Source organism: Malaya genurostris, chromosome 2 (genome assembly GCF_030247185.1).
Source record: "Malaya genurostris strain Urasoe2022 chromosome 2, Malgen_1.1, whole genome shotgun sequence".
Taxonomy (NCBI): domain Eukaryota; kingdom Metazoa; phylum Arthropoda; class Insecta; order Diptera; family Culicidae; genus Malaya; species Malaya genurostris.
The window spans coordinates 66923903-66938151 of NC_080571.1; the positions used below are offsets into that span (position 1 = coordinate 66923903).

Genomic DNA, 14249 nt, shown 5'->3' on the forward strand with positions numbered 1-14249 from the left:
ATATGTTTCAAAATTTTCTAGTATTTTTTAATAAAAGAAATACATCTTCAAAAATTTTGAAAAAAATTGTAAAGCATCCCCATAATGCCTTAAACATGCCTGATTTTTTTCAAAATTTTCGGAGAAGCAGTTTCTTCAAAAATCAAATAAAATAAAAATCAATAGAACCACCCTAGTTCCGTCAATATGGCAGTTAAAGGGTTGAAACTGTGAGAAAATAGTTTGCAGTCTATGACCTTTCGAATGTGGTATAACAATATGAATTCCCTCTGGGGGCAGATTTTACATGCTTATCCTGCTATAGCCTTTTAAATTTAAAAAATATATTTTTATTAGCATAAAATTATTAAAAAATCTGTAAATATGGCTACACTGTAGCCGATACGTTGGTATTTATTCCACACGGCGAAAATGACGAGAAAGATGATTCGAAAGGAAGAATAAAAAGCCAGTTGTCAGGTCTTGTCTTAGACACCAACCAGAAGAATGAAGATGAATAATATTGATCGTACGTGAAGTCCACAACAGATTGATGTTTCCGACCAGGGTTGCCACATATACAGATTAATCTGCATTTTACAGATTTTTCAGATAAATTTGTGACCAAGATTCTGTATATGCAGAATACAGATTTTTTGGCAAAAAATACAGATTTGTACAGATTTTTGATAGCGTGGATTAAAAATTGTTTAATGATTGAGTTAAAATGTATTAAATAATGTTATTGATTTTTTTCAAAGTGAAAACATTATCCTGATTGTGTGTTAATTCTAAAAAGAGGATAAAACTTATATAAAAGAGTATGTTAAGGACATTAAACACAGATGTTATATCTGCTATATTCGTTTATGCTTGCTTTAAGTTACAACTAGTGTAGCGTAATTGCGTATGCCTTCAAAAGTTGCTTCTGATAAGATGGAAAGATTATGGCCTCGGCCATAACGTAAGGTAGTAAAGAAGAACGATTGCCAATCGCATTATACCTAATGAACGAAAGTGAAAATAATCAGACTAAGTTCTCACTTTCAGATTGGATGTTAAAAGTTTTTTGTCAAATCAGGGTCAAACGCAAAAACAACTTAGAGAGGGTCACGCGCAAAAAAAACTTCCAGCGTTTTTTCAACTACAACATCATAAAATTCAGACTAAGAAAAGTTTTGGTTTCTTTAAATTTGGGTTCTAAAGACTTTTCTTTCCTTTGTGCTTCGATTTCTTATCACTTCTATATACAGATTTTCAATACAGGTTTTTGAGCTCCCGATACAGATTTACAGATTTTTCTTCTGAAAAATGCAGATTTAAATGTGGCAACCCTGTTTCCGACAAGCCCAAAGAAAATCTACGGATTTCTGCCTTTTCCATGGACCTACTTCTAAGAGCTTATATATATTGTCTTATTTCTTCAGAAAACTACATAAAATTTAAATTGAGAACTATTCAATTATAATCGCATCATTTTTGAACGCCAAATTAAAGAAAATCATTTCTTCCCGGTCTGCCTTATCATAGATCTACAATCTAATTGACACCAACATGTATAGTACATAACTATCCATTTCCTTATACTGTATTTTTCGGGTTTATTTGGATTCAGTACAGATTGACGTCAGAAAAAAGACGGGTGGGTAATGTCAGATATAACTGAACGACGTGAATACGAATACGATTGACATTCTTCCTTTAACACTTCCGAATACCTATAATCATTCGTATTAGTTGATTGATTGTGTTAATTTTGCCACATTGACTACATCGCTTCCAGAATTGTAGCAGTGCATCTATACTAAAGTTTGACTTATTGGTGACATTGAGAAAAAAAAAATACAACAAACAATACAATAGCTTTTTTTTTGTAAATTTACATAGTCAGCGGAGGAAAACGTCGCATAGTTCATTGGGAATATTCGAAAGATTCTGAAAAGAACCAATTTGTGAATTTTATTCGATGTTGAGTACTTTTGCCCATCATTCAGGAACTGGAATTGAATTCAAGCACTGAATTCGGAATATGAGACTGGTTCAGAATTCAGGTTCGAAATCCAAATCAAGCATTCAGTTCATGAATTTAATTCTAGAATTCTGGAACTGAACTCATTTTCAGTATCAAGGTTTCGAACTTAATTCTATAGCTGAAGTCTGAACATGAATTCCGAACCTAAATAAAGGAACTGAATTGAATTCCATAATCTTTTTCCAGAAGTTACAAATTTAGTTCACGCATGCAGGTTCTGTAAATGAATTCCGAAACTAAATTCTAAAGCTGAAAATGAATACAGATAGATCAGAATCCAGTTTCGGAATTCAGTTCTAGAATTCAGTTTCGTTATTCAGTTCCAGAATTCAATCCAAATGAGGCTTTATACCAGAAGGTCTTTTGTTGCTGCTGTTGGTGAAAGGTCCTTACCACGACGTCCAGTTCCGTTTAACGCACTATAAGAAGCGATCGGTTTTAGACCATGGTTTCCTTTTTATATTCATTCAGTTGAACTTCGGAACTGATATGTGTCATACTAACTGAAATCTGTCGTCGCTGGCACGATAAATTTGAGAAAATTCAATTTTTGAATTTCTTATGTTTATTTCAAACTGTTGAAATATTAATCATAAATTGATGACCATATTGCTGATAGCATGGAGAAAGAATTATATCAATGCGATTAGTACAACTGCAGATATTCACGATTAAGTTCTACCAATTCTTCCACAGGACGATTTTTGAAAATAAGTTCAAAGTCAACTTATATCGAATAGCACATTAATTTTGAGTAGATATGATAAACAAGGTACCAAAAATCTATTTCATCAAATTAAAAAGTTAGACTTTTTTATGCCTTTACAGTAAGTTTTGGATCATGGTTCGTCTTTTTTAAAGAATCTTCATACTAAGCTGTGTAACTATCTTGAAGACATCAAACAACTCGGATCAACCGTTGAAGCACATTAATAGGAAGTCACATCCTATTACTCATAACCAGCAGCAGTGGTGCTAGATATATTAAGGAATGAACCATTGTTCGGACCTTGTGTTGGTCTTTAACAACTTTTTCTACAAATTTTGTTGTTTAGTGGTTTTCGAAGGATTTCTTTCTCGTTAAATTTCCTACGAAAATAATAGATGCACTCATTTTTTCAACCTAAAGGGTGAGTTCTGACCGATTTTTTTTTTGAAAATTTAATTTTCCCATACTAAATCCTATAGAAACATTAAACTTCGGGCGCAAGAATATGGTTTTAACCTATAAGGAACACGAAAAGTTGGGGCGAAGCTGAAATCAAATTTTTTTCCCACCCTAATATACACATACCGAGTGCGCCAGTCTCAACACATCGTGACTCTACACGATAGGTAGTAAAATTCCTCCAGCCGTCAAACATGAAAACATCGCCACATATTACTTCAAAATTTGTGTATGTGTTTGCGTGCAATAGTATAAACGGGATAGACTATCATTAGTAGTTGTATACTCCATGTCGTATGGTGATTCGTCATTCACTCAATGATCGAGTGCTAGTCTGGAATATCCAAATGTGTCTGCAAATATTTTACTATTCTTAGTTTGCCCTTGTGTTCAGTAGAGTAAATTGTTGACAACGATATGAAAACAATTCCATAAGTAAAATTCTAATTACTGAACGAGGTACTGGATTACGCTCCTTCAGTCGCTTAGAAAAAGTGTGAATCTTTATCGTTGTCCCAAAGAAAGTGTAGTGCAAAGAAGAAGAAAATAAGGGCCACTCCTGTTTCATTGTGTTTTGTGAATATCGGAAGATTCCGAAAGCTTCCTGGTGCTTGTCGAAACTAATACTCACGCTGAGTGCTTAGTAACATTGGAAGTGAATTATCAACTGAAAACCTGCTAAAATGATAAAAAATTTGTTTGGTAGGAAAAGTGCCAGGGAAAATGATCGGAACAAAATCTCGGAAATTGGCCTGCCCACGAATGTGGTGCATGGAATACACGTCAGTAAGAACACACTCACCGGTGATTTGGAAGGTCTACCCAAAGCATGGATTCGTCTTATGGATGCATCCATCACGCATGACGAACAGAGTAAAAACCCGGAGGCAGCATACCAGGCAGTTAAATTTTATAACTACTCGATCAAAAAGAAGGAACAAGCCGAACCTTTCAAACCATTTATTACTGAAGATGCAATCAACGAGGAAACTGAATCGATTGATCAATTTTTAGATATGAAAAATGCTCACAAAAGTGAGGATTCACTTGAAGCTAGTAGTGAGGAAAACTTTGCGGAAGTTACTCCCCCTCCACCACCACTTCCGAAAAAAGCAATGACCTTACCTCCCAAGCCACAAATCATGCCGAAACCACGAAATTATACAAATAGCAAACTCTACAAGGGAGTTCAAAATTTGAACCTAATGGAAGGTGGCAACAAGGCAACAATGATCATTCATAGTAACAGTAGCGCATTGGAAGGACACAAAAGTTCCTACGACTTGATCAACAAAGTTGATTTCGAAGCAGACAATGAGCTCATTCTGAGGCCAAAAGAGCAAAACGCTAGGGTGCCGAAGTCTGACGATCAGGTATATAATGAGCTTAGGCGAATTTGCAATATGTGTGATCCTCTAGATCGGTACGAAAAAACCGTTGAAGTGGGAAAAGGTGCTTCCGGTGTGGTATTTATTGCTCTCGATCGACAAATTTATCAAAAGGTGGCCATTAAGACCATCGATATGAAACATCAATCGTCCAAAGAATCCATCCTAAATGAAATCAACGTTCTAAAAGATTTCAACCATAAAAATTTAGTGAACTTTTTGGAAGCCTATTATCTGGAGCCAGTAGATCACCTGTGGGTTATTCTAGAGTACATGGACGGTGGACCACTGACAGACGTTGTCACGGAGACGGTAATGAAAGATCGACAAATTGCTGCTGTGTGTAGAGAAGTTCTCCAGGCAGTCAGCTTTCTCCATTCGAAAGGGATTATTCATCGAGACATTAAATCCGATAATGTTCTACTCGGTATGGACGGATCGGTAAAGGTGACTGATTTCGGATTTTGTGCTAACATCGAGGGCGATGAGAAACGACAAACTATGGTCGGTACCCCATACTGGATGGCTCCCGAGGTAGTGACACGTAAACAGTACGGAAAGAAGGTTGATATTTGGTCCCTGGGAATCATGGCAATCGAAATGATTGAAGGTCAACCCCCCTATCTGAACCAAGCGCCGTTACGAGCCCTTTATCTGATCGCTGCAAACGGACGACCGGATATTAGGAGTTGGGACAAACTGTCGGATAACTTGAAAGATTTTCTCGACTGCTGTCTACAGGTGGAGGTCGACCAACGAGCATCGGCCGACGAGCTACTCCAGCATCTATTTCTGCAGGACTGCATGGAACTGCGTACGCTAACACCTCTCATCAAGGCAGCCAGACGGGTATTGAAACGCGACAATTAACTTTCCTGTGTCGATTGAATGGGAACAGTGGAGAAACATGTGCCGGCATGGCTGTGAAACTTTGTGCCTTAGCTAACTTTTCGTTCCAGCAGTAAATCGTAAGAGTCATGTGAAGAATGGGAAAATGATAAGGTTTCGACACTTTTCACTTGCTCTGATAACAGGTTCGACTTGTAGAGGCGAAACAACCAGAACTGAATGTATGAGAAAGCGTGAAAGGATAGAATGGATAATTGTCGTCATGTTGATTTTGTGACAAATTGAATTTTGTTTGTGTGTGTGCTGTGTGAGGTTTCAAGATAGTAGCCGATAAACAATCGAAATGTGAGTAGAAGGTGTCTCTCTAGATGTAGAAGCACAATGTAACGCATAAAGTTTAACTCATTACGATGAATTTTGAATAGTCGGTTCATTAGGAAACATTCCCGCTAGTAACTGGTACTAATCCATACCAATTCCTCTAAACGCATCATTCCAGTTGACATTCAATGGCTTTCGTACTAAGGCAATCAAATTTTTCCTCTGTGGTTTCATAAGCGATATTTGAAATACCATAAAAGAGTACGATTTTTCTAATGAATTAAGAAGATTAGTGTATCAAAAAACGCATCAATCGAGTTTACCTACGAACACGGGAATGGTATAATTTAAGCGAAATAAATATCGTGTGATTCGTGCATGCTTTCCGTTAGATTCCACCGTTTCTGACAGCACTCTCAGCTCCTCAAAACAGTGCCATACAAATTGAAAAAATGAACGTTACTTTCCCTTTCCTTACTATTCGGCAAATTAGTCTGTTGAATATCATGTTCGTCTTTGGATTCTCTTGTACCATATTCTATTCCGGTACATGCTTAGCGTTTTTACACAGAGCACAGTAACTTGGAAAGTATGTACAGGGAATGCACACAATGATTGGAGGTTTGCGTGTAAGTTTACAGTAGAAAAATAATAAGTTGAAGTGGGCTGCCGTTTAAGTGTATTATGCCTTACTACTCTGTTACGTACACATCGGCGAGAAGAGGTTAAGGGATTGACTGACGAATAGCAATAAATAATGTATAAGACACGGAAAGCCGTAAATAACAGTTGTATTGTGTGCAAACGGGATCCCCACTTAAGGTACGTTCGTATCTGAATGCATACGATCGCGGAAGCGAGAATACTAAGAACAGACCCGGTTAGAAGATATAGAGAGGTGTCACTTAATTATGATAAAATTAGTATGACCTTACTCTTCATTGTATATGTGTGCATGTTAGCGATGATTATTTCTCTGATAAGCAGGCCATGATTTTTTTTATCTATAAATCAAGGCTTCCAATAAAATAATATTTTCTGTCGCATCCGATGGAACCCGTCATTTTGGGCGATGTCTCGAAGAGGCGATAGTAAACCATTTGAATCATGTATCTTAAAAATAATAGGAACTGTTTACCTTCTTGCAAAATGAAACGGTGGCTACACTTGACTGCAACTATGTACAACTGCTCAATTGAGACAAAGGTATTAATTGAAGCGCTATTTATACATAATATTTAGAAATACTGATCGTATCATTTTCATAATAACTTTAGATGGAGCAACTCAATTTATTACACATTTTGAAAACTCAATTAAAACGTCTGTTATCTGTGTTAAAATTTTCTCGCAGGATGATTTATCAGATTAACAATCCAACTGATTGAATTTAACACCAGTAAGACTGAAAGAGAATAATTTCAATTTTTTCTAAATTAATAACTGAATGTTTGTATGTTTATCAAACAATTTTTTCTTTCATATATTCGATTAGATAAGTATTTTGTTGATGGTTATAAAATTAACGAACACGGATAACCTGCAGTGTCAACAAAAACGAAATTGATTGATATTCTTTCTTTTTCAGCTATCGAAAATACGGCGTCTGCTTACACGCTCGTTTAGTGTTACTCTAAAGTGACTACAATTTCACTCACTTCCACTGAAAGTGGAACTATTGCATATGTTTATTGCAGATTGCTTCCAAAGCAGGACGTTTGACACAGTTTCTTAACAGAGATGCTAAATAGAAATTCCATATATCTTCAGACAAAGTTGCAAAAGTCTGTGAATCTTGTCGAGTAAAAAATAACTGCGCGGTCAACTAAAAAGTATATAAATTTTGCCGAAAGTCTGCGATAAACTTGATTTTCAAAAGTCTGTAGCACTTCATAAGAAATCGGCAAATTTGCAGACAAATCTGCAGACTCATCACACTCTTTTTTACACTAACATGATTGCTGAAAAAAAAAATTGAGAAAATCAATGAATAAAAAAAATGTTTCTCTATAGAGCTTTCTTGAATATCTGCCTAACTGGTAACTCTGTTTACGAATTTAACCACGAGCAGGAAGGAAGCAAAGAAAAAACAACAGAAACATATAGAGATTGCAGGTATTTCCATAGAAGATCTGTATTACTTTGTATAAAGAATATGTATTTATCTGTATTCACTAAAAAAAATTAAATTACTACAATCAATCAAAATTATCAACAACAATTGAGTTGTAATTCATAAGTTGACATAGAATTCCAACGCTTTTTATGCAACCTCAAGTCAGGTCATACAACTCTCAGCCTGACAATAAAGTTTCATGATGCCATGACTTCCTTGAATGACAGTTCCAACTAATTTCAAATTTTAATATAAATTTATTTCACTGTTAATTATCAACAATTTGCACAAAAAGCTTCCATTGTGCTTGGTGATTTGCTCGTTGATTAAACATTTTTATCCATTGACCACAGCGGTTGTGTTAAATGCGCAGGCAACTTTATACATGCATTTTAGGAGCATTTACGCTTTTGGTGTCACGGTGACAATCGAACAGTCAAAAGGGGAAAACACGAGCCAACTATCATATATAAGCATAATTTTGTTTTTTATTTGATTTTTTCAGTTTAACAAACTTAATTTTTTTTCATTTTGTTTTTACATAACAGCTATCAAAAATGTTATCACTTCAACGAAAAGTGGACAATTTGATTTTCAAGTTTATCTATGCATCTTTTTTTTTGTTTCGATCATAGAGGTTTTAACCTTAACGTCGTTCAACTCTTCGGACCAGAAAAAATCTCTAACCGTATATGCGGGTTTGGGAATCGAACCCAGGCGAGCTGCGTGAAAAGCATCGACTTACCCATCACGCTATATCCGCCCCCCATCTATGCATCTAGGTAATTGCATTATTTTGTTACCGGAAAATTCAAGGGGAATATTGTTATCAAGTCTTGAAAAATTAGGCAAGAAATTTAATTAGGTGAAAATGGGTAAAAGGGATTAATTTGTTTAATACAGATCATTGTATGCAATTATTAATGTTTTGTTCTAATATTCATGGATCGAGAGCGTATATATAGAACAGTAGGGTAGTGAGCTTCAGTTCGGATAAACTTCTAATACCATCCAGAGTCTTGAGGGTCTGCCGAACGTTTGTTTTACATCGATTTGGAACCATCGATATCAGCATAATAGAATGATTAAAAAAACCTGCTTTAATCCACCTAGTGGTCTAGTAAGACACATTTCACGAGAAATCATTACAAGTTTTATATTGGACATTTTTAATAACTGCTTCCGGAACCGGGAGACTGTCACAATTGCAGTAAGTTTTTTCGGGCCATTGAGTAGTCATGCCCAAAAGTTCGAATAGTTTCACAGACAATCGTGCCTGTGTCGTGATTTTGTTTTCTCCAAAACAGTTGAAACCCCAGGCTTTTGTGTGCCCGGTGCGGATGTACTGACTTGTGTATTCAAAATCGAATTTGTATGAAATCGAACACATCACACAGCGTGCTTCGTTCGTATAGGCGGTGTTGTATTTTCTTCTTACATAGCACCGCTTGTAAGTAACGGTTTGCTTTATAAGACGATTTCAAATTTTTGGACATTCATCACCTTGTAATTCCGGAATCGGAGGTCAGATCTGGATGAAATTCATGAGTTTTATATGGAATTATTAGACGTTTCATTTGAATCTAAGTTTGTAAAAATCGCTTAGAACAGAGAAATCGTTCCATTTTGTGACCACCATTTTAGGTGCTTTCGGAACCGGAAGCCGGAGACTGGTATAGCCGGAATGGATATCTAACTAACCAAAAGTTCGGATGATTTGGCTCAAGCAGCTTTCAAAGTTCATCAATAGCATTTTAAGCAGCCCACAATTATTCATACTTGAAAGTTCGAGCGACGCAACCGAACGAACTTCTAAGCTGTTTCTAGAACACATGTTTCGGCTTCTATGTAGCGAGAAAGTTTACTCGGAACTTGTTCTGTACTTTACTTTCAAGTTCTCAAAAGTTCCATTTGATTTGATTTGAGCCACCAGTAACCTCATTTTCCGTGTTTTGCATCACTCTTCTGTACAACTGCTTGAAATGTTCAACACTCTTTATCCTGTAATTCTGGAACCGAAATTCGAACCCAGATGAAATTCAGATTACCCTGCAATTCCGGAACCGGAACCGGAAGACGGATCAAGATCACTTCACTTGAATCTAATATTGCAAATATCAATTCAGCCATCTCCGAGAAAAGTTAGTACACATATTTTCATTTTTCTGCACATTTTATCCCATAATTCAGTCATGAGAATGAATGTCATGAGAACCAAAAAACACCGAAGAAAGTTCATGCAAAACACACATGCGGATTGATTAAAAAGGTATCATCTCACTGCTAGGTTGATTAAGCACGTTTTTGACAATACCTATCACAATTGACCTCAAAAACAAAACAGATTCCAAAATTTAGAAACCTTGTTGTAATATTCAAATAAGTCATAGTTTGAAATCCGTTCATTTTTCAAGGAGACATTGGCATTTTTGTGAAAATTACTTTTCCTCTCTATCCCAGTAAAAGGAGTTTTCAGCGTCTCATAATAAATCGATGTTTGGAAGCAAAATGAAGCACGATTTTAATATGCGCTTGAAAAACTATGTACAGCACCTAAAAGACAGTCTACAGCCACCTTTTCATGACATTTTGAGCAGTGAGCTGAACCCTTGCATTTCATATATATATATATATATATATATATATATATATATATATATATATATATATATATATATATATATATATATATATATATATATATATATATATATATATATATATATATATATATATATATATATATATATATATATATATATATATATATATATATATATATATATATATATATATATATATATATATATATATATATATATATATATATATATATATATATATATAGTTTATGCAATCACTGAGAAAAGATACTTCCGAATCGATCGTCATATACCATACGAATCAGTTCTCCAAGATTAACTAATGTCAGTAACTTTTCTCGGAGTTGGTTATACAAATTCTCACAAACTGACTGATTTAAATGAAAGATTTCTTAATCCTAGAGCCTGCTATTGAATTTCATGTTCATGAAACTTTTCAATTTTCTCAAAGACATCTTGACCGATTATTTCAAATGAAAATTTAATGCCTTCCTAACGAATTTTATCCGGATCCGACTTGGGGTTCTGGTTCTAATAAATGTTTTTGATATCGGATGTTTACTTTTTGAGTTATGCGTTAAAACTCTTCAGTTTGTTGGCAATATCGTTCATAATAGTCGTTGTAACCAAAATATGTTTTGAGACTTAGATTTCACTCGATAATAGCTTTCCAACAAATCATAGATTGTTAAAATCAAGGATGGCTTTTATCGCTCACTAGCAACTCTTCACACGATTCAATCAGTGCCATCAACGAGAGACGGATATCATCGCAGCAACAAAAAACCGGCATGGTTCATTTAACATAGAATGGACACCAGTGCGAGAGCGAATTTCTCTCGATGACCTATCTGAGAATCAAAGGTTAGCTCGTTGCTGTGGGAATTCTCTCTGAAGTAACAAACTGTCGCTCATTCTCGTTTCGCGATCCGATTCTATAAGGGTAGTGGATAATTGCGATAGAATCATTTTACTATTGCCGCTTATTCTAACTATGTGCATATGACCTTTGTATAAGTTGTGTCTATGAAAATGTATGTGAATTCTCCACACGGGAGATTTAAAATATTGCAACCTAGTATAAGAATCATCAAGTCGAATCATTGATTCGATTTTCTGCGATAATTGTTTACTTGCGATTCTCTCTTGGTAAATTCCACATAGCACCAATCATTATCAGACTGTATTTTTTTTAAGAGTCGTGAAATACTCAGAGTATGAAGTGGAGCGAAGAAATGTAGAAAAATTCTTTCGCGGTACATGCATTGAGAGACTCGAGTTCTTGTAGCATCTTCTGTCGGAATGAACATGTTGTATACAATATTGATAAATATCGAGCAGCTTCTGTCAAATTTTCGGCAATCACCAACACTGGTTAAAATACTTTAATTTTCAACGGAGATATCTATATTTTTTTAAGCACACACAGATATTTTGCGTACTCGACGAACTGTCCTTCGGGCTTTGGTTCTAAAATCGGTTTTCACAGTGATTTCATAACCTTTCTATTTCTATTTAGCATGACTCTAATGAAACGAGATTTTGTGAAAACCGAAGCGTTTAGGACGAAAACCGGTATAATGTTCGTCTAAATTATTAGAAGAAACCAATCTGATTTTTTTTCGGGAATTGTTTGTACTACAATGATAAGGATATCATTACAATACATTTTGGATATTCAAGTTATATCAATGTGATTAATGCACGATTCAACATTTTCTACTAGGTGCTGAACAAAATCTTGATAAAGTATTCCTATGATATGTCTAGCAGCTAATCTCGATCAAGCCATTGAATGACAATCACAAATAGCAATATTACACACTATTCACTCGATGCTACACGAAAGTATACAAAAAATAAATAAATTAGCAGTTAGTACGATGCTTGAACAGAAATAGAAACGAGAGCCAAATGATCCCGCTCATATTCGTATGTATATACGAAGAAAAAAATCGACTGACCTAGAAAAGATAACGAATTTGGGAATAACTATACATTTTAGAAAAGCAATTCTACGTGCGATGACAAACCGAGTATAAAACGATATAGATGCAATACATTTTACAAGGCGACTTTTGCTACGATTTTGATAAAACATTTTTTCACAAATGCTTATAAACCAGTATGAAATACAAAATATACAACTAAGTATGGAACAATCACTGCACGGTAGTATTGCATTATGTAACGCATTTATACATAAAAAACCCAATTTATTTCGTTTACTGCATACATTCAATAAGCCCCGCTGTCCTTAAAATTGCAGTCAGTCGTGCTTATCGATTCGCAGTTATCAGAGTTTTAGTCACTATTATTCAAACAAATCAACATTCTACGTACGATATAGTTTAACCATATCTGTCAATGCATAGTCATGTATTTAGCAATACACAATTAATGTTAAGAAAAAGCACACAACAGAATATGTAGAAAATAAAATGCTACATCCCTGTATCATTGACTCAGTGTAAATAAGAGATAATGTAATTGTTTTTAACACAAATGGAACAAAACAGATACGAAGAGTTTTTCGAAACATATTTCATCACTGTAAAAAATTAAAGGAGTATTTTTAGTTGTTGTATTACGTATGTTTTACTTTTTTGCGCTATACTTTTTTTAAATCTATTACAAACCTACTTGGCATTTGAACTAATCATCAAAAAAAGAAACCAGGTTTGATGAGCACAGCTAAACGACAAACACGGAATGGTTACTAAATTGATGTTATGTATATAAAAATACTACAATAATAAATGTAAGTTTCAATCATACCATAATAGTTGCATTCGTAGTCATATCCGAATCTCAATTTTATTCCAAACGAAGTCCTCATAATAATAAATAAATAACTATAAACGTAAATATTGTAAAGAATTCAATCTAACAACCTCATATTCGTTTTTTCACTTTCCTTTTCGTAAATGACCGCATCCATAACAAACGAAGTATTTTCGGCTTTCATTCAAACAAAAGAGAGTAATTGCCAACGTCACTCGTTCCTCTATGACAAGACGAAATCAAACTAACGTCTGCAGGGTGAATCAGTAGAATTTCAATTATCATTCTTTCACCGATATATTGAAAATCTGCGACGTTTGGCTATAATGTTTAAATTATGATAAATCGAGATAAGTACACCCCAGAACTTCTTTGGAAATCAAAACTACTACAGATTCGAGCACCAACAGGTAACAATCATTGTAAATCGTTTTCTGTCATTATCGATTCTTAAATCTTTGGTTGGATATCGATACTGTACAGTACTCAGTTTTCACTGACAACCGAAAATGACTGAAAGGGCAAATAACAGAACAAACACAATATTGAAACTACAGTATCGTAACAGTATGACACCAGTCATTTCACAGAATTCAGTAAATAACGATACTATTGATGTGGCGAATCTAAACAGTCGCCGGGAATTGCAATTGGAGTGTCGTTTGAAAAATAAACTTAACCTTCAAATGCTGGACTTCTATAAGTTTAATAATCACTAACGAATAAAATGCAATCCGCATTAGGCCGATCCGAGCTCGGCTATGACTGAGCGGCACATGCAACTTTGTGCATGTGCAGCTCAGCCATATCCGAAGCAGAACAAAGTAGACGCCGGAGAGCTCGGATCAGCCGTGATCGGCCTAATGCGGATGGCCTTTAACTGTCCAACTCAAATCTACTGGTAATATAGCGACTACTGTGCCATCTCTATACTGGCTCTTTGACAAGAATTATCAGATGAGCTAACCAGAAGAAGAACGCGAATTTCAAAAGCGTGAAATTTGCGTGA

General features: G+C 35.1%; 1 protein-coding gene across 1 annotated transcript; it reads left to right on the top strand.

Moving 5' to 3' along the window:
• The first annotated feature begins 3479 nt into the window (after positions 1–3479).
• Positions 3480–10463, top strand: LOC131433000 (serine/threonine-protein kinase PAK 1). Its single transcript, XM_058599708.1, has one exon. The coding sequence runs from the start codon at positions 3863–3865 to the stop codon at positions 5435–5437; it is 1575 nt and encodes a 524-aa protein (XP_058455691.1). The 5' UTR covers positions 3480–3862; the 3' UTR covers positions 5438–10463.
• The last annotated feature ends 3786 nt before the right edge of the window (positions 10464–14249 follow it).

Excerpts from the sequence above, each read along its gene's own strand:
- LOC131433000 (XM_058599708.1), top strand. The coding sequence starts at position 3,863 with ATGATAAAAAATTTGTTTGGTAGGAAAAGTGCCAGGGAAAATGATCGG.